Raw genomic sequence first — 21978 nt, 5'->3', positions numbered from 1 at the left:
GCATCTGCCGTCATCTCCCTGCAATTCACGACAAACCACATTGCGCAAGTTCAGTTTGCGCGCACCAAAGAGGAGAGCGAACAGCAGCTCAGGCCTTTGCAAGCTGCGGGCTGTCAGCGATATCCAAAGGAACTGTGCCGGCTTCCCATAGCGCTTGCCGAGGTTCGAAGGGGTCTGACCCATTTACCCAAACTCTTTCTCTTTCTCTTTCTCTCTCTCTCTCTTTTCATTGTCAGATGTCTGTGGGCCCACATATTAGAGTGTTAAGTTGACTGAAAAATATCTGCTATTCCAAGGACATGAGTGTCACGTAAGGGTAATGTCGATCGATTGACTTGCCTTTTATATACAGTGGCCTGCAAGAGCATTCACCCCCTCCAAAGTTTTCTCATTTTAATGCCACATGAGCTTGTTTCATAATGTTTTCAAATCAAACTTTATATGTGGAGTCTTCACAAACTACTCCAAAGTGATAAAGCTAAACAATGCAAATAAAATGTGAATATGTTCACATTCACAGCCACAGATAAACAGAGACAATCAGATGATTCTCAGTTACATAATTATTCAACTCGCCTGATTAACCCAAAATCACTTAAGGAGCAAATTATTTGTTTGAAAGGTTACAAAATAAGTGCAATAGGTTTCACGTGTATGTAATCAGTGGTTTAACTGAAAAATTAAACTCCCCCACTTATCTAAGGAGTTTTAAGGTACAACTCACTTGGTCAAGCAACAAGGTAAACATGAAGACCAAGGAGCTTTCCAAAGAAGTCAGACATAAAGTGGTGGGGAAATATCGTTCAGGAGAGGGTTATAAGAAGATTTTAAAGTTACTCATTAACCCTTTGAGTTCGGTGAAATCCATCATTAATAAGTGGAAAATGTATCATACCACCCAGACTCTACCCAGATCAGGGTGCCCATCCAAACTCAGCATCCGATGAGCAGGAAACTGGTTCAGGATGTCACTGTCAATCCAACAATGACTTTGAAAGACCAACAGGCTCTATGTCTGAGATGGGGGTCAGTGTTCATCAATCAACAATATCCCGTTCCATTCACAAAGCTGGTCCCCATGAACCGATGGCAAGAAAGAAGCCATTCTGAAAAAAGACGCATTCTTAATGGCTCGCATGAAGTTTGTGAAAAAGCATCTTAAGCAGGCATGTGGAGAAAAGTTTTGTGGACAGACAAGACAAAAATTGAAATTTTTGGTCTAAATCCAAAGTGTTACGTCTGGCACACTATACATCACCCAGTCAACATCATCCCTGCTGTCAAGGAAAACATAACCTCCTTCACCTTTGGTGGTGGAGATAATAAATGTTCTTGAGTGGCCCAGTTAAAGTCCTGACTTGAACCCAAATGAACATTTCTGGTGAGATTTGAAGATCGCAGTCCATCGACGATCTCCATTAAAGTTGGCAGAACGAGAGCAATTTTCACATGAAGAATGGGCAATGATTTCACCACCTCACTGGACAAAGATGGTGGAGACCTCCCCAAAAATACTGATAGCAGTCATTTCTGTAAAAGTTTCTTCCACCAAGTACTGACCTCAGGGCTGAAGACTTTATGAACCAGTGAATTTTGATTTGTTCATGTTTTTTTACAGGTATTCCTGACATGTAACCTCCTCCAACTAGAACAGTGTTTAGTTTGATCTCTTCAGTTATGAATATAAATGTTCATTTGAAAAAATACTTTCGACACAATTCATAATTCATCTAAATGAGCCATTATTGGAAGGGGGTGAATATTTTTGCAAGCTATTGCATGTGCTTGTTGATTTAATACATGTATGAAACCAAACTTGCATCATGACTCATCCTGTTTACATCGCGACAGTGGCATATGGCAGCTGAGGTGATCCGATTGATCTTGAGATTGATCCATAAGATAAGATTGCAGTCATGTGACTTGGTTACACTCAGCCAATTAATAAGATCTGTCACGTGACTGCCGGCACGATACTCATTTGTACCGGGAATTTCACCTGAACGGCAACACGGATCTGGACGTGGGAACCGGCAAGCATTTCAGGTGATGACTGGCTAGCATGGTTGCTTAGCGACTCGCCGAACCTATCTGGAGTTATCCGGGGTGATGGCCATCATCATCATATTGGTGTCAGAAGTGGGATTGAACCTGAAGCACTGGAAACCATTGCCTTAAAAGCGAAATTGCAGAGCACGCTGTAAGCACAAAATTGTGGAGCAGCTTACCACTATGTTAAGTCATGGTGAGCAGGACCTGGGGGACATGTCCTGAAATGTTGGTGCTGTGACCCAAGAAGACAAGAAAAAAGAGGGGCCTGTGGATGTTGTCACCCTTCCTGCCTGGTGGTCCTTCTGATTCCCAACTGGCTGACCCAGTGCCCCTAAATGAATAAGAGCCACAAGGCAGCAGGTCGGCATCTTCAGTGCACTCTGACATGAGCCAACAATGACTGTAAATGTCATAATGGCTATGATGGAGAGCATAGAGGTGGGGTAGGCAAATAGCGGAGGATGTGGCCTGCATGTGGGACATACAGCAGGTAATGGCGGCCAGTCAAGCCAGGTCCATAGCAGAGCGAAGGGGCACAGTAAGAGTTGCAAGGGAGTTGAGAAAAGAGGGGGAGCTAGGAGAGTTAGGGAGACCGTGCCACTAAGGGTAAGGAGTAAAACAGGACCACGGGAGATAGAGGAACATAAAAGTGAGTCAGAACCAGATCAGGAGATAAATAACAGGAGAGACTCAGTAAAATATTCAACAGCTGGGCCAGAAAGTTAAAATAAGAACTAAAGCAGATCCCAGCAGAGGAGTTTGAGGCACATGTGGGGGGGAGGGGGTAAATGTACAGAGCGTCTGTGGCCTCTGCGGTTTTCATGGTATGAGTATGCGTGCCGCGTGAGTTGGCAGAATGACAGGATGGTGGAGTGGAGCTGGCATTTGAAACACAAGGTACGCAAACAGCAGACTCTTTGCAAATGGTGAAAACGGATAGAGTGGGATTTGCATAGAAACTCTCCACAGGGAGGTGTGCGCTGTCTGGGTTCTGCCATGTGTCGTCCAAACTCACACCCAGGCCTGCGATACGAATCGCTGTGGTGGAGGTTACGCGGTGGGTTTGCGAGCCATGTGCTTCAGGATGCAGTTCATTGCCGTGCTGCGTGAATGAAAGCACGCAATTCGTGCCAGCCAACATAGGCGTGGGGGAAGGCGAGCGTGCCGGTGAGAACACGTGGACATGTGAGAGTAAGGTGAGCGAGGGAGTGTATGTGGCGCCGGAGTTGGCGAACGCCTTTGCATTGACCGCGAGGAGAAAGAAGGAATGCAGTTGGAGAAGCTGTAGAGACGGACTGTTTAGGATTTGGTGCCCCAGGTAGGTACGATCTCAACTCGGGGTGAGCAAGGGGTGCCAGATGTAAGAATAAGTGTGCATGCAGGCCCTTGTAGGATAGATAGGGTTCTGGTTTTGAAATGCTTCGGCCTAGTTTTATGGCAAACCCGTCGGTTGAAACAGAAGTGGTGCTGTTTGGGCGTGCTTTCATCGCTCAGACAAACCTTGTAGAGAAGGGCAGGGCAGAAAGGTAAATTGAGACAAAGGACGGATCCTCTAAGTGCCCGACAGAAATGGAGGAGAGATCATTGGACAGTTAAATTCACAGGGTGTTTCCGCACATATTGGCGGACACGCCAGAATGCCAAGACGTGCAGGGAGGGGTCATGCGGGGACCCGGGGAGTGGACATGCCGGACTTCCAGGCGTGCAGAAAGGGTTGTGCTGAGAGCACAATGTGTTGCACGGCTTATGCTGCAGGCATGGCCGCAGTGGGAGTGGCGCTCCTGGGTGGTGACTGAAGAGCCCAGAGGGGCAGGGGGAAGTACTGGATGAGCCGAATACCCAGGAAGAAGACTCATGTGCCATTTGCCAGGAGGGCACTAGTAGGGAGCCCCCCCCCCACCATGACTTGGTAATTAAGGAGGGTAGCCCGGGGGGAGGTGGTGGTGGGAGAGATGACATCAATGGCAAGGGGTACTGCATTATGAGAAAGTCGTCGGCCTGCAGATGGAGCCGCATTGCCCAGCCACAAAATTGTGCAGAAGCACAGATTGAAAATTTGAGGGCCAGGCCCAAACTTGTGAGAGCACCAACATGTGAGATGGCAAATCGGTTGTGTAGAACCACTGTCGAGGGGGGTGGGGTTAAATTTCAATGGAAAATATGTATTTGTTGATCCTAGGTTGGAGTAGGGATTCCCCCCCCCCCCCCATTTGTACCATTTTGAATGTCGTTAGCCATTGGCGTAACGGAGTAGGGTAATTTGGTTTTAAGAGGACCCATTTTGTCCCAAAATTTGAGAATAAGGGTTGGCACATCCCCCCTCCCCAATGGGCTACTCCGCTGGAAAGCCTTGTTAAGGCCACGCCACCTCATTGGTTTTAACCATCGCATGTGCCTTGATTCTCCTCCCAGGAGATAGGATCGTTTATGTGGTTAGTGGGCCCTGGGAGGGTATTTTAGCTTCGCATGGTTTAGAGGGGCAGAAGTTAAGGTTTAGAGAGATGAGTGAGGCAGGTAGGCTAGGTTAGGTTAGGTTAGGGCCAAAGTTGGGAGTCTGACCTGCTGCCACTGCATGCTCCTGCCATCACGACGACAGCTGTTGTACCAAACTGAGGCCGGCCAACAACATCTGCTGGCTACACTTCCCTCTCTTGCCTTGTTAGCCAGCCTAGCCATGCTTTGTCAGACTAGCCAGTCATTTTGCCACTTGCCTGCTATGCCACCTGCTTTGTGTCATGTTCATTATGGGCCACCTGAAGGCCAAAGATCATTTTGAAGGCCAAAGGGACATTTTCTTGTTCATTGCATGCCACATGGGCAAAAATGAGTCCCAATGTAAGAGGCCACATGGGCCAAAGACTCACCATTGTTGAGTGGCCATGTGGGCCTTTGGTTCCATTTTTGTGGGCCTTTATTGACGACAAACCATGTTGGACTACTTTTTTGTGGGATAAGTTTCTCTCTGCTGTTTTTGTTCCAATCCTGAGTTTTGAAAGTAGTCAAAGATGATTGAACACAATCAGCAAAGAAACTTCAGATTCACCGAGGAACAGAGCCAAAGCTTGTAAACATTTACTTTCTTAAACATACGAGTATAGATCGATGAGTTTGCAGAAAATAAAGGCTTTTTATTTTACATTTCAAAATGTCAAGGCTCATTAAAGAGTTAATGACAAAGGGTAAGAGGAAACAAACAAATACCGAGGATGAATATGGGACGTTATTATGGGGGGGGGGGGGAGTGATAAGAGGTTGAAATGAGACACGTTGCAGAAGGTTAAGTAATATATGAGAGAAAGAAAATAATGGCTGAATAAAGAAAAGAAAAGAAAAAGGTGCTTATCGTGAAGCTTGCGGGGAAAAAGGGAATTTCAAGGCAGAAAGGAAGGGGAAAGACGTAACTGGGTTTGGCAGAAAGTACAGTGAAGTGTACGAGTGCGAAGCAAGTGCAAGACTGCTGAAAAGTAAAATGCGGAAATAAAGGAAAAGACTTGAGGACACCCGGATAGAGATGACAGATGCTAGGTTTTAACACACACACACAAAACAATGAACAAACAATGGCCCACATGCAATGCGATCCTTCTTCAAATTGCAATTCCTTAGCTCATCAGTAAAAGGTCTTGGAGGGGCAAATCCATCTTGGTGTTGGCTAAACAGCACTCGTCATACGGCAGAAATAAATGACACAGCAGAATTTACTAAACACAATTCCACCGAGAAAGTATTTCAAAATGCAAAGCCTGTCCATGTCCACCTTGTACTCTAACTTGACGAAAACAACAGTGAAAGAAAGAAAGAAAAAAAAACAGTCAAATTATTAATTTGTGTTCTCCATATTCTCATAATAAAGGTTAAAATAAATAAATTAATTGGATGACAAAGCTAAAATGGTAAAAGAAAAAATAATAAGTGATGGCCTGGACAGATACACTGAGGCCCAAAAAGTAAATAAATAAAGAAACACGAAAACAAAATCGAAAAAAACGGCCGTTTCACGCGAAGCAGCACGGCCATGCCAATAAGACCTATTTGTAATCACTGTGACTTTGCCCTTTGACATTTTGACCCAATTATCAATTATTTATCTCCACATTCAAATGATAAAAGTTTGTTGAAAATTTGAAATTGAAAATTTGTTGAAAAATAGCTGAAATGGTAAAAAAAAAGAAGAAAAAAAAAGTCATATATATCTCAGACACACACACACACACACACACACACACACACACACACACACACACACACACACACACACACACACACACACACACACACACACGATTGCAAAATCCCTGTTCCTCCACTATCACATCCCTCAATGCTTTCAAGTTAAATTCCCTTTGTTCTGCGCTTTACCTGTGCAGTGTTTCTCAAGGAATATTTGTTCGGCAAAGTTACTTGCGAAGCACCAAAAGTGCCATTGAAAGTTCAGAGAAAGACTGTGATCTCACCGCGTGATCTGGAACCGATCGTGTGGTCTCACCATGGCAATCTTGAATCCCATGCCAGCTTCCCCCAGGAGATTCTGCCGAGGAATGCGGCAGTCCTCGAAGATGAGGTTGGCTGTCGATGAAGCTCGGATACCCAACTTGTCCTCTTTTTTGCCCAAGGATAGACCGTTACTCGGCATAGGAACAAGGAAGGCACTGATACCCTTTGGGTGCATAAGGGATGCAAAATACAAATGAACAGCAAAATATAAACACATACACCGAAGGTGTGTTCAAACAAATCAACACTTAACCTGCTCGAGTGCTTCGTAGTACCCTTATTGATGTGACAATGAAGTGTAACGGGTCATATGGTGTTGCAACAGCGGTGAACATCATGGATTTATAACGTGGGCAAGCACCAAGTGACCTCACAAAGGACGGGGCAGTGCAAACATCACGTGAACCTCAAACACGCACATGTTAAAAATGATGAAGCAATCTATCAGGAAAAGTTTCAAATTTTTTGCAATTCACTTCGGACGATTTTAGGTGATGGATTTTTCACAGGTAGCCGGCCGTACCAACTTACCCTGAGAGTACTGAGTGCCAATCAGCGTCGAGGTGCGATCTGATACCACATGGAGCAGGTAAGGCAGGGAGAAGCAAATTATCCCCTCCCTGAAGGTCATTAATGATCCAGCTGGGTTAAAATAATCAACAGTTTGAGAACAATCAGACAAGCTTGGTTTCCATCAGCTTAAAATCAGAATCTTTTCAAGTGGATCTGAACTCAACCTCCAGGATGCAAGTCCAGTGTCTGCACCAGTTGGGCACCAAAAAAAAAAAAATTTAAAAAGTGGAATAACATCCACAAACGAACAGAACTGTACGTGCAAAAAGACAAACGCCGAGAACAGTTTGAAGTCAGAAACATTTAATCGTCATGGGAATCACAGAAATACATGACGGTGGATGAGATCAGAACAAATCTGTAAATGATAAGAATAATGCACCGGCATTTTGCTTGCTGTGGAAGTTGACAGCTTCCTACAATCCCGAAATTTCAGGCGGGTACCATTGGTGCTGCGGCTTTGCCCATTTGGTGAATCTTGTACCACTAAAAGTCTGGGTTAGAATCCCATTCGCTCCAAATTCAGATAAATGAAGGGTACTGAGACAAATGTGGATGTGTTTCTGTAGAATGGACAATGACAGGATCAGAGGCCACAGCCTGAGAGTAAGGAAGAGGAGAGTTAGGATGGTAGTAAGGCAGGGTCTTACATTCATGAGTAAATGCATGGACTGGTCTCCCTGATGAGGTAGTGACAGCAGAAGCAGTAGATAGATTTAAACTGGTCGAATTAGATAGGTACCTGGAATAATTGGAGATGGAGTGGTACATAGACATTCACAGTGCAGCTTTTGCCTGTTTTAAAAATTATTCTTGCTGCCCTCAACGAAGTTACGCTTCGGGCATATTGGGTTATCTTTTCTTCACTCCATATAGTTATCAGAACGTTAGAAAAAGTAAAGTTTAATGCTTTGAAAATTTCACATGTTCTTGTGTAAATATGGAGAAGGTGGAAGCACAGCCTTGCTTAAATAAATACACTTATACGCTTAGTTTTTCAGAATTGGAAATTTCTTTAAATTTTCAGATTTCACTCAAGATTTTGACCCTTTTTTTTTTTTTTTTTTTTTTTTTTTTGTATACCTTGGTCGAGGCTCGTATGAGAGCTAACACACAACTCACAGCAAGGAGGCATGAGACAAGAGGGGCGGGAGTGGAAGGGACAAAACAGTGGGGAACAGACACATTAGGTGAACTGTGGAAGGGAGAGGGATGGGGATGGGACGGGGAACATGGCGAAGAGAAGATGGACATTACAGGGACTTTCAGGAAGGAAAGCAGGAGAATTGAAGGAAGTGGGCTTGGGTGGATTATCGGGGGTAGAAAAGATCGAGGATTTGGATGGGGGAAGATAAGAGGTGGTGGTGAACAGCTGTTTTGAAAGCCTGGAGGGAAGAATGGGAAAGAATAGAGTGAGGAAGTTTATTCCAAAGGCGGGAAAAAAGAGGAATGAAAGAGTGAAGATGAGCAGTGATTCGTGATTTTGGTAGTTTTACCAGAAGGGGGTTGTTGGCGGACCTTGAGCGCCCTGTGGAAATGTGGTTGGGACAAATCGCAGAGAGAGCAGGGGGGCAAGGCTGGAGAGGAGTCGGTAGAAGACAGAAAGACCACCGACCAACCTGCGGTGATTGAGTGAGAGGCCCAAAGACTCAGCTTCATTGCGGGAGATGCCAATGATCTTAAAAGCCCTGGTTTCGACAGCGTGAAGCCGAGAAAGGTGGGAGGCAGGAGCACCAGCCCAGAGGGGAGAGCAGTACTCCATCAGGCTACGGACAAAAGCTTTGTAAGTAGTCAGGAGCTCAAGAGGGCCGAGGAAGGACTTTGCACGACGGAGGATTCCCAGTCGGCGACTGGCTTTTGAGGCAAGGTTGGAAATGTGACTTTCCCAGGAAAGGTCATGGCAGATAGTGAGACCCAGAAGCTTGAAAGAAAAGACTTCTTCCAGAGGATTGTTGAGAAAGTGGATGGGGGGTTTTCTAAACGGTCCTTTCGAAGAGACATAGTGAGAGTGTGAGATTTGTGTGGATTGAAAGACATGTTCCACGTGTTGGACCAGTTTGTGATTTTATCCAGATCTGCAGTGAGCGAAGAAGCTGCTGCTTGCCGGTCTGAGGGATGACAGATGGTACGGCAGAGGGTGGAGTCATCGGCAAAGAGAAATAGAGGATTTTCCAGAGAGTCCGAGAGATCATTAATGAAAACCAGAAAAAGAACAGGGCCCAGAACGCTACCTTGAGGAACTCCAGCCTGCACAGGAAGAGGGGATGAAAGAACTCCATTTAGGGCCACACGTTGACTGCGACAGGAGAGGAAGTCTGCGAGCCATGAGTGGAGATGGCCTTGAATACCATGGGAAGAGAGTTTGGTGAGTAGTGCAGGGTGCCAGACTGTGTCAAAAGCACGTGATATGTCCAGGGATACGGCTCGGATTTCCTGTCTGACATTGAGGACCTCCATCCATTGATGGGAGAGCAGTAGCAGCATATCCAGGGTAGAGTGACCTGGTCTGAAACCAAATTGATGATTGGAAATCAAGCCATTGGAGAAGAGGAAGGATTTCATGTCTGAAGCGATGATGGATTCCATAACCTTGCTGATGATTGGGAGAAGGCTGATTGGTCTGTAGTTACAGGGATCTGTTTTTGCACCTTTTTTATGCAGGGCAGTGATGTTAGCAGATTTCCAAGTAGATGGCAGATGACCTTGGGAAAATGAGAGGGTGAATAGAACAGAGAGAGGGTGAGCAAGAGCAGAAGAGCAGGCTTTGAGGACACGTGGGCTGATGCCGTCTGGACCGGTTGCAGAATCTGACTCGAGGTTTGAAAGCAAGCTCTCCACCTTGTCAGGAGAAAAGGATACAGAGTCCAGGGACAGTTGGGTGCGACTGGGTAAAGTGGGTAGAGATAGTGATGGGTTTGGGACACAAGATTTAGCTGCAAACACCGAGTTTAGACATTCAGCTTTATCACGTGTGGAATCAGCAGTGCGGCCATTTGAGGTAAGGGAGGGGATGGAGGGGGAACATACACCAGAAACAGATTTGATTAAACGCCACCAGGATTTTGAGGAGGGAGAGAGGTTTGAGAGTTCAGACTTGAGATGAGAAAGATGTTGTTTTCTGGCTCTCCTGAGGGTAGATACACACTTGTTCCGAGCTTTGTGGAAAGAACTGAGATTGCCCTCAGTTGGGTTTGCTTTCCATGAGGCAAAGGCAAGTTGTTTCAGGACAACTGCCTCGCCACAAGCTTCAGTAAACCAAGGGCGGGAGGAAGGGTAAGACAACTGAACACGAGAGGGGATAAATCTGTGCATGAGGGAGAGCAAGTTTCTTTGAAAGAATTCCCAGGATGAGTTGATGTTTGAGAAAGTAGTGATAGGAGACCAGTCTGTAAGTTTGATGGCTGCTCGGAGACCCTGCCAGTCGGCTTGAGTGAAATGCCAGACTCGACGGCGGTGAGGTGGTTCTCTGATAACAGCCAGAGAGATGTCCACTTTAACAAGGACGTGGTCAGAAGAACCAATTGGAGCGAAGGAAGAGCAGCAGATATTGTCAGGGAAATTTGTCAAAATCAGATCCAGAAGAGATGGAGTACCATTGGTTGAGATCCGCGTCGGGAAGTTGACCGATTGAGTCAGTCCCAATGAGTCACAGAAAGCTTTTGCTGATGTCCCATGGCAGGTGAGAGAGGTACCCACACCTAGCCAACTGGCGTGATGACAATTGAAGTCGCCACATAAGAGGAAGAGAGAGTTTGGATGAGAAGATAGAAGATGGTCCATGTTTTCGGAGAGTGAGGTGTAGATGGAGTCATCACTGTTCGGTGGACGGTACAGTACACATATAAACATGAGGTGGGAGTGGAGGGGAAGCCGAAGCCAGAGGTATTCCTGGGGGTGTGGGGGAGTGAGAGCAGTGCAGGGAGAGTGAGGAATAGAGTCTTTGATGAAGAGAGCAACACCTCCACCAGGACGAGGCTCAGGTCTGTCATACCGTAAGAAGGAGTAACCAGGGAGAGATACTTGGGAGTCAGACACGTCTTGGGAGAGGAAAGTTTCTGTTAGGCAGATAATGTCTGGTTTGTCAGTGGCAACCTGTATGGAAAGATCTGAAAGGTTTGAGCGAAGGCCCCGGATATTTGAGGTCCACACTTTTAATGAAGAGGTAGGGGAGGAGGCTTTGGGTGCAGGAGGTGGAGGGGCGGGGGAGGGTAGGACGAGGGACGAGGGGGAGGTAAGGAGGGTTGCTGAAGGAGTGTGGGGTATTGCAGAATAGCGAGGGAGGGGGCCGAATGAGGAGGAGAAAAGGCTCTGTGGTGCTGGGAGAGAGGGGGACAAGAGACAAGGAAGATGGCAGTTGAGGATTTGAGGAGGTGGAGTGAAGAGATGGAGGTGAGAGGGCAGTGGAGGGAGGCAGGTTGTTGGATGAGAGGGGGGCAACTTAGAGAAGGAAGAGTGAGGGGGATGAAAGGTGGGAGAAAGGTGAGGGGGAATTTTTGAAAGAGGTGAGAGGGAGGCTTGGAGGGAGAAGAGTGGGATGGTTGCTTTGAGAGTGAGAGTGAGGGGTGAGGGGGTGAGTTGGCACTGAAGTTGGAAAAAAGAATGGTTGATGGAAAGCGAGCATCCATGGCAAACTGTGGTTTTTAAAAGTTTTAGGTCAGAGATGCGATTTAACACAATTCTTGATGGATGCAATGAAGGCGAATTCAGAGCATGGAGAGAAGAAGCGCTGTAATAGTTGGATTTTTTAGGCAAGGAATGAAGGAGAGGTCGAAATGAGAGCAGTCTGTTAAAATAGCAGAAGAGTAGTGCATTGTGAAACAGTAAAGAGTACCACATGTGTGAGAGAGGAAGATGAAGCATTATGAGATCGTTTTTGTTGTTAATATTAATGTATGAGAGAGTTCAACAGATTAGGTCATGGAAGTGTAAAAAAAAAAAAGAAATCGAGGAAGACGAGGAGGAAGTTAAGAGGAAGAAGAAGTAGCAGAATCGGGAGAAGGTGAGCGTGTTGTTGTTGTTGTTGTTGGGTATATATATATATATATATATATATTTTTTTTTTTTTGTTGAGATAAGAAAGAGATTAGTTGGGAGAATGGGGGATGTTTGGAAAGTGGGGAGGATGAAAATTGAAGGTAATGGGGAGGATAGAAATTGAAGGTAATGGGGAGAAAAAACAAACAACAACAAAAAAAAAAACGATCGAACACCGAGTGGAACCGGTAGGCCTCAAGCCTAGGACTAGGCCTCAAACACCAAGTAAGAACGTCGACATAAATACTCACAAAATAGCACGATTTTTGAAACAAAACCGAACTCGGAACACACATTAACATGTAGGTGAGAAAATTAAACAGTTAAAACGGGACAAATAACAACCGGAACTTAACTTTGAGAACATCAGCAGGGAGCCCCGAAGGAGACCTCTTGCCGCTCAAAACCGGAACCGGAAGTCCAAACTTAGTCTGACCCTTAACTTAGTCCACCAGATCAGGTCAGGTCGGGACAGGTATGGGAGGGAGCATGTGCCAGAGCAGCGCGTCGCTGCATCCACTTTCCGCCGGTGCTCCAGGGACCTCCGTCTGGCCATCCCCCGGGCAGATGCCTGGCCCATCCCCATCTTGAGATGCTGATCAACCTGCTGTAACCACGAGGCATGTGGTTTTCCCATTGGCCTCCTCCACTCATGAGGCTCCCTCACTGAGAAAATCTGGTGAGCAGGATCAGCATCAGGAAAACGAGCCACATGTCCATACAGCCGCAGCTGACGCTCACGGACTATGCAGGTAACAAATCTCATTTGAGTTTCTCTCAGCAACCGCTCGTTGGACATAAAGTCCAACCAGTGATAGCCAATCATTCTCTGAAGAAACCTGGTACCAAAGGAATTGAGTTGCCATCTCAGATCCTTGGTCAGAGTCCAAGTCTCATATCCATAGAGCAAGACTGGAAGCACCAAGGACCTGAAGACTTGGACTTTCGTCCTCACACATAGGTACTGGCAGCGCCACACCCCATGATCCAGTGAATCTGTGACTCCGCAGACCTGACCCAGACGTCGATTGACCCCTGGCTCACAGCCAGCAGAGACATGAATATCACTGCCAAGGGAAGTGAATCTCTCCACGACCTCAACATCCTCACCATAAACAGGTTCAGACAGGATAGCAGCATCCAAGATGTCATTGAAAGCCTGGATCTTAGTTTTGACCCAGGAAACCCCTTATCCCAGTGGCTCAGATTCCTCATTCAGCACCTCGAGGGCCCCCAAAGGATATCTAAAGTCTCCGCAAAGATGACTGCATCATCTACGAAATCAAGGTCAGAGATCTTGACATTCCCAAACGATGCACCGCAGCTTGATCTCTCAGACATCCTCCCCAGAATCCAGTCCATACAAGTGCTGAAAAGTGTGGGGGCCACAGTACGCACCCCTGACGAACTCCAGTAACAACTGCAAATAAGTCAGAGATGGTACCACCACATCACACCAGCGATAGCCACACCAGATCTGATCCTCAAATCAAATATAATATTTCAATTATATAATTTAATTAGTCCATGAGAGTGGATCGTGCTTCCAAGGCAAAGCATTTTTAGTAGGCCGATTCAAAATGGCGACTCAGTCCCCTGCGAGGTGAAGTTGGGCTGACCAAGGATAAGCCTTTCATGAAGGTAAGCCGTCAATTATCTTCAAAAGGGGTGTTTAAATTTACCTAAATACCCAGTTTTCATTCATGAACTCCCTTTGAGTTCCCTTGGTGTGCACGTAAAGTTTGGGGCCGCTAGGCTTTATGGTTTTAGAGTCATGGAGGAGACGGACGACGGACTGACATTTACCATTATAGACAAGTACAGTGCCACTGAAAACATGCACGGCACGTAATCCTTCACTCTTTTATATTCCCATTTAATGTCTCATTAACCATGTCCGTCATGGACCATGACATGCTGATCAATGTTAACTGCAACACTTGGACTAATTCGAATAAATATATAAACAAAGTTACGTCACAGACGAACAAGTGACACGTTAACTTATGCACAACTTTCTCAGGATGTGTTTTGATGTGTCATAAGTTATGTATAGACATTTTGATGATGATTTATGTCTGTGTACGAGTTATATCCAACTGCCAGCATGACAGCACCACACGTAGGACGACAACTTTCCGAGCACAGAAACCACCCCGAAGTCGGTTTCCATCTCAGACGAATAACTTTATTTTCCCAATTTTTTTTTTCCTTCTGGATTCTTCAAGGAATCTAGACATTTTAAAACCCTTCTCTGATTGATATGTTCATCCAAGGGCATAACATGCTGTCATTTATAAAAGGAACGATGAGCTATCGTGCACATACAAAAATGGTGCCCGTGACCCACGTGATCATTTCCAGGACACGCCATGTCACTAATTCTAGTATATCGAGACTCTAATTGACACCATATTTCACTCCTGGAGGGAGTGGGTATTGATCATAAAGAGAAATATGTGAAAGTCTGAAGAAAGATGGAAAAGAGAAAGGAACAAAGGTCAAAGATGTCGGAACGAACCCGGAGAGACAAATTTCAGCTGCTCACACACAGCATCCGGTACAAGCTACCAGAGGTCCTTCAGTGGAGAGACACAGTCCACACAGCATCAGGTACAAGCTACCAGAGGTCCTTCAGTAAAGAAACACAGTCCACACAGCATCAGGTACAAGCTACCAGAGGTCCTTCATTGGAGAAGCACAGTCCACACAGCATCAGGTACAAGCTACCAGAGGTCCTTCAGTGGAGAAGCACAGTCCACACAGCATCAGGTACAAGCTACCAGAGGTCCTTCAGTGGAGAAGCACAGTCCACACAGCATCAGGTACAAGCTACCAGAGGTCCTCCAGTGGAGAAGCACAGTCCACACAGCATCAGGTACAAGCTACCAGAGGTCCTTCAGTGGAGAGACACAGTCCACACAGCATCAGGTACAAGCTACCAGAGGTCCTTCAGTGGAGAAACACAGTCCACACAGCATCAGGTACAAGCTACCAGAGGTCCTTCAGTGGAGAAACACAGTCCACACAGCATCCGGTAAAAGCTATCAGAGGTTCCATTAGTGGAGAAACACAGTCCACACAGCATCAGATACAAGCTACCAGGTGTCCTTCATTGGAGAAGCACAGTCCACACAGCATCAGGTACAAGCTACCAGAGGTCCTTCATTGGAGAAGCACAGTCCACACTGCATCAGATACAAGCTTCCAGAGGTCCTTCAGTGAAGAAGCACAGTCCACACAGCATCAGATACAAGCTACCAGAGGTCCTTCATTGGAGAAGCACAGTCCACACAGCATCAGGTACAAGCTACCAGAGGTCCTTCAGTGGAGAAGCACAGTCCACACAGCATCAGGTACAAGCTACCAGAGGTCCTTCAGTGGAGAAACACAGTCCACACAGCATCAGGTACAAGCTACCAGAGGTCCTTCAGTGGAGAAACAGTCCACACAGCATCAGGTACAAGCTACCAGAGGTCCTTCAGTGGAGAAACACAGTCCACACAGCATCAGGGACAAGCTACCAGAGGTCCTTCAGTGGAGAAACACAGTCCACACAGCTTCAGGTACAAGCTACCAGAGGTCCTTCAGTGGAGAAACACAGTCCACACAGCATCAGGTACAAGCTACCAGAGGTCCTTCAGTAAAGAAACAGTCCACACAGCATCCGGTACAAGCTACCAGAGGTCCTTCCGTGGAGAAACACAGTCCACACAGCATCAGGTACAAGCTACCAGAGGTCCTTCAGTGGAGAAACACAGTCCACACAGCATCAGGTACAAGCTACCAGAGGTCCTTCAGTGGAGAAACACAGTCCACACAGCATCAGGTACAAGCTACCAGAGGTCCTTCAGTAAAGAAACAGTCCACACAGCATCCGGTACAAGCTACCAGAGGTCCTTCCGTGGAGAAACACAGTCCACACAGCATCAGGTACAAGCTACCAGAGGTCCTTCAGTGGAGAAACACAGTCCACACAGCATCAGGTACAAGCTACCAGAGGTCCTTCAGTAAAGAAACAGTCCACACAGCATCCGGTACAAGCTACCAGAGGTCCTTCCGTGGAGAAGCACAGTCCACACAGCATCAGGTACAAGCTACCAGAGGTCCTTCCGTGGAGAAGCACAGTCCACACAGCTTCAGGTACAAGCTACCAGAGGTCCTTCCGTGGAGAAGCACAGTCCACACAGCATCAGGATGTGGCACAAACATAATAAAATGAAAGACCAAATACTGCATTGGAGTCATCAGGAGGAACCTGAATAAGCAAAGAGAAAATATGGAGTCATCACGAGGTACCTGGATAGGATTCGGGTTTCAGCTGCTGCTCCTCTACTCTCACACCCACCCTTCACTGGCATTCCAAATCGTTCCTTCAAAAATCAGGACTACTCAGTCTATCCATAGCTCAATGGAGTATGACTGGCACCCCAGCATCACATCTGTCTCTCCTGGATTCTGTGGAAGGTAAAACTACTAACATTGGAATCTCAAGCAATATCGTTGAAGTGCAAGCTCTGTTACTCTCACATTGGAGGCAGATCGATGGCCTCTCGTTTTAGCGCACCCTCTACTCTCTTTGTCCTCCAACAACTCCAGGATATACGAGTTATTCCAATAAATCCCACCTGGTTAAACTTTGAAAATTCAAACTCTTGTTCCTCATTTTTCCTGGATGTGGAACTACATTGCAGAGGCTGCACTCTACCCCTCCTCCATACAGGGCTTCAAGCAGGGCAGCATCGCCATCACCTGCATTTCTCTTTTGCTGTTCAAAACGACGTAACGACGACACTTGGCGGGTCTCTCCCTGGCCGGTCGTGGTCCATTTATCTCGTACCCCATAGCGATGAGACCATGCTTGGCTCCTTTCTGAATAGCTCGTGTTCAGCCAACCGGACTTCTCTCTGATTGCTGATCAAATGATTACAGAGTTCACTCGAGAATGCTCGACGTCTCCTGGAGTTGTTCGGGAGATATCGAAGGTCCTTTATTGTCCACACAATCAGAGCAGCAACATCTATCATGTCGAAGAAGACAGCCATGGACCAGCGCAGAACGTTCTGTTTACAGGTGTACAGTGTGACCAAATGGTCCATGTTATCAACTCCAACCTTTGTTTTCTTGAAGTGCAACAACATTTCAGGCTTATTTGGGATTATCTTGCGCAGGCACTTTCTTATCATGATGAAGGGTTGAGAGGTAGATGACGGTTTTGTTTTTCTTTGGAACGTTTGACGCATTTGTACGGTTTTCACAAAATCCAAACGTTGACTTCTCCATTTCACTACGATGACTATTTTACGTTCGAGGAGGGATGCCAGGTTTATTGCTTCTCAAAGTCTCTACCTGTGTGGTATTTTGCTGCAGAAGTTCAATTGCTAATGGAACACTGGTGAAGAAATTGTCTGTGGTTTCATTTCTGCCTGTTTTGCATCAAGGGGATATGAGATCCTTCAACATCCTTGTACCCTGGTTCACCTGCCAGGCTCCATTCAGAGGTTACTTTACCAGGTTAACACCTGGCCAGTCAGCAGATAGCTTCTCTCATTGTCGCGACCTGGACGGGTCACCATTCCAACGCAGGAAACTTGAATGGCTCAATCATCCCAGCAAGTTGGTGCTCATTTTGCCAACCTCGGAAGGATGACAGGCTGGGTCAACCCCGCCTGGTATTAATTAAATGGCCGAGCAGGATTTGAACTCAGGACGTACAAAATTTCAAGATAATGAAAAAGACCAAAATCACAACCCTTACAAAAATTATATACGATTTATGCATGAGATGCAACAGAAATCTGATTGGTTGTTTGTAAAGGAAGTTGTTCCATTGGATTGTTAAGCTGGAATTCTCAGTGGGATGCGGCGGGCTTTTAATATGGGACCTCTGAGTTTTGTCGTCAGCCATTAAGTTAATCAAGTGACCCGAGGCTGGCGGAACACAAGGCCGGAAATAAGGCCGCAGCACAGTACTTGTTGCACATTCACCTTGTGTTTCAGGGCCTTGTCCGTTGTAGCGAAGATCACGGTTGCAGAGGCTTCCCAGGCATTGGTGATCCATGCCTTGGTGCCATTGAGGACCCACGAATCTCCATCGAGCTGGGCCGTAGTAGATGCTGCACCAGCATCGCTCCCATTTCCTGTGCAGGAGCACAGCACAAATCCTCTTTTAATGTATCTTACTACAAAGTAGGGTTAATTGCAATACAAGAAAAAATAATGCTCCAAAAATAGAATGTGGAGGAAGGAGCACACCATGGAGAATGGAAATACATGGGACATGTAGAGAGGATTGTGAAAAGGGTGGGGTGGGGGAGGGTGTGGATAATGGGGGTCAAAATGCTGACACAGTTTTACATCTGCAACGTCATCACCATTGTTCCACTTTTCTCTCACCTGTGGAACCAACTTCCTCAATCTGTTCAGTTCCATTCTTCCCTTGAAGGATTCAAGACGGCTGTTCACCACTACCTCAGGTCATCCCCCATCCATACTCATGAACTCTTATACCTCGAATGACCCCTTTCCCAAGCATTCCCCTGTTCCAGGTTATTGTGATCTTCCACCTCTTCCACACCTCTTTTCGTTTGTTCCTTGTTGGTTGCTTTATTCCTTTTCTGTTTCATCACCGCTTTCCCCTTCCTCGTCATCATTCAGCTTGTATGCACCTTGTTCACCCCCCAAGTGTCCTTCTCCCCCTCCCCTTGATCTCATACTCACCTCTACTTTGCTGTTGGTGTTGCCCGCTTTACATTTTGTTTCATTCCCTTCTGCTCGAGCTGTACACGAGCCTCAATCATGTGTACAATGTTTTTTTTTTCATTAGTGCAGTCACATTTTATTCAATCCATCAATCCTCAGGATTGTTAATCGATGACATCCGATCCCATGCACCCTGACCCAGTTACTCTTTGAGTTGTCTGAATAAATTGAAATGACGACACATCTGAACTACAAACGGAATGCTTGACTGTTTGAGTGCTGTAGGCCATGATCATGACCTCACGGGAATGTGATGTAGGCCACGATTGTGACCTCATGGAAACATGCTATAGGCCACGATCGTGACCTCACGGGAATGTGATGTAGGCCACGATTGTGACCTCACGGGAATGTGATGTGGGCCACGATTGTGACCTCATGGAAACATGCTGTAGGCCACGATCGTGGCCTCATGGGAACATGCTGTAGGCCACGATCGTGGCCTCATGGGAACATGCTGTAGGCCACGATCGTGGCCTCATGGGAACATGCTGTAGGCCACGATCGTGGCCTCACGGGAATGTGCTGTAGGCCACGATCGTGGCCTCACGGGAAGCGCTGCAGGCCACGATCGTGGCCTCACGGGAACATGCTATAGGTGACGACTGTGGCCTCACGGGAATGTGCTGTAGGCCACGATAGTGGCCTCATGGGAACATGCTATAGGCCAGGATCGTGACCTCACGGGAACGTGCTGTAGGCCACGATCGTGGCCACACGGGAACGTGCTGTAGGCCACGATCGTGGCCACACGGGAATGTGCTGTAGGCCACAATCGTGGCCTCATGGGAACGTGCTGTAGGCCACGATCGTGGCCTCACGGGAACGTGCTGTAGGCCACGATCGTGGCCTCACGGGAACGTGCTGTAGGCCACGATCGTGGCCTCACGGGAACGTGTTGTAGGCCACGACCGTGACCTCACGGGAACGTGCTGTAGGCCACGACCGTGGCCTCACGGGAACGTGCTGTAGGCCACGATCGTGGCCTCACGGGAACGTGCTGTAGGCCACGATCGTGGCCTCACGGGAACGTGCTGTAGGCCACGATCGTGTCCACACGGGAACGTGCTGTAGGCCACGATCGTGGCCACATGGGAATGTGCTATAGGCCACAATCGTGGCCTCATGGGAACATGCTATAGGTCACGATCGTGGCCTCACGGGAATGTGCTGTAGGCCACGATAGTGGCCTCACGGGAACATGCTATAGGCCACGATCGTGGCCTCATGGGAACATGCTATAGGTCACGATCGTGGCCTCACGGGAATGTGCTGTAGGCCACGATAGTGGCCTCACGGGAACATGCTATAGGCCACGATCGTGGCCTCATGGGAATGTGTTGTAGGCCACAATCATGGCCTCACAGAAACATGCTATCGGCCACGATCGTGGCCTCATGGGAACGTGCTGTTGGCCATGATCATGATCCGCGTCATTGTTCAACAAGCGTTACTGTTTGTTCCTATTGAACTCTTTGAACCCTAGCGGCCATTTTATAGCCGCTATACAAACCTCCATATGCCTGAGAGGCCGGATTTTTGTCCAGGGAACCCAGGGTGGGGGAGCTGAAAGTCTAAGGAGCTCAGGGTTCAAAAGGTTATGTGTTTGTTCCAAGGGTTGCTTTATAAACAAAACAGACATTTATAATTCAGTTTGCCTGATAAAACACCACATTTTCATATTGCACACTGGAAAAAACTCCTTCTAATGAACAAAACATCTTTTGGAATCCCTCCTATCTCACTATATATTATCACGGACTGCACCACTCCTAATGTCTACGTTCCTCACTGTTCTGTCCTTCCCTCTCCCACCCCTCTTGTCTCCTGCCCCCCCCCCCTTGTGTGTTAGCTCTCATACGAGTCTCGACAATGTCCACAAAAAAAGGGGACAAATGAATGTTTTCCATCCTTCCAATGTCTACACCACTCAAACACACTTTTGTTCGAGAGATATGCATCATTGAACTGTGGAGCGAATGGCGTACAAGTTTCAAGCTGGTTTAGCATTTATTCCACTTGTACCGTTATTACACAGTGCTGTCCTCCAGAGCAGGACATACTGTTTTCTGCCCTCTTGGACTACCCAACGTATTTGCGCAACTGACGTCAATACACACAAGCTGCCAGATATTGGCATCACCCCCTCCTTCAAAGTTTGAACAAAATGGCATTCGTTTGCAATTACAGAGAACAAAAAGTGCAAGTTCACCTCAAACTACTTTACGTAAAGGATGGGTGACCATGCACAGCAGGTAAAAATGTCATCTTTCATTCCTCTTAAGGACAGGATGTTGTGTAGCTCTGTTTTATACAGATTGAATAAATAATGCAAGTTAATTCCACGTTAATTTAACTCGATCAAGATCATGGCCGAACCAATTTATATTTTAATATCGATAAAATTATATATATTTGTAAAAGAAAGTAGCACACTGAACCAATGAAAGAATTCAAATTTAAATTCTTTATTTAATTCCTGACGTTTCAAGAACAAACAAGTTCTCTTCCTCATAGTGTGGCAGATAACAGCAATTTTTGAGAGGAATCGTGCAAATGATGATACAAGCATCAAATTTGGCACATTTGTTCTTCAGGAGATTCTAATCAAATCTGCCCAATTGGCCATTTGAAAAAAAGAAAAAAAAAAAACTTCAAAAAAGTCAAGGTCACGAATCAATGTTGGATGCTGGCTGAGATTGGTGAATGTTTCAGAAACATCATCGAAGATGTTCCAAGTCTGCCATGCAGTTTTCTTCCCTTTACCGCGGAAGGCAGACACGACGTCACATCCAGTGAACTCATGGAAGTATGGAATCCCTCCAGCTTTCTCAAGCCCTATTGCAGAAACTACCTCATGGACTGGAATCCATCGTGCCTTGGCTCCTTGGCCAAAGGCAATCCACATGTTCTCAAGACCTAGTTCCTGCAAGGATGGCAGTACAGATATTGCTCTGACTAGTACGTCCGTGTCATTAGCCTTAATGATAATAGACTTGCTACCATCCGTCGTTGCATCCCTGGCGTGGACAAATATTCGAGTGTCAGCTTCTTCATGACAAC

The 21978-nt window shown here is 46.5% G+C and overlaps 1 protein-coding gene across 4 annotated transcripts in view; it reads right to left on the bottom strand.

Moving 5' to 3' along the window:
- Nucleotides 1-21978, bottom strand: part of ACADS (acyl-CoA dehydrogenase short chain) — a 79630-nt gene that overhangs the window by 18423 nt on the left and 39229 nt on the right. For 3 of the 4 annotated variants that reach the window (XM_085859308.1, XM_085859309.1, XM_085859307.1), the window contains 2 exons: nt 18142-18293; nt 6539-6709 (listed from right to left, as the gene is read on the bottom strand). In XM_085859308.1, the coding sequence (XP_085715434.1) occupies nt 6539-6709; nt 18142-18293 (323 nt within the window). The remainder of the gene's footprint in view (nt 1-6538; nt 6710-18141; nt 18294-21978) is intronic. The other variant, XM_085859310.1, reaches the window with a different exon arrangement.

The sequence above is a fragment of the Eptatretus burgeri genome, chromosome 16 (assembly GCF_056783735.1).
Source record: "Eptatretus burgeri isolate ZD-2024b chromosome 16, Ebu_testis_v1, whole genome shotgun sequence".
Classification (NCBI taxonomy): domain Eukaryota; kingdom Metazoa; phylum Chordata; class Myxini; order Myxiniformes; family Myxinidae; genus Eptatretus; species Eptatretus burgeri.
This window is presented reverse-complemented; position numbering and strand designations above follow the sequence as displayed.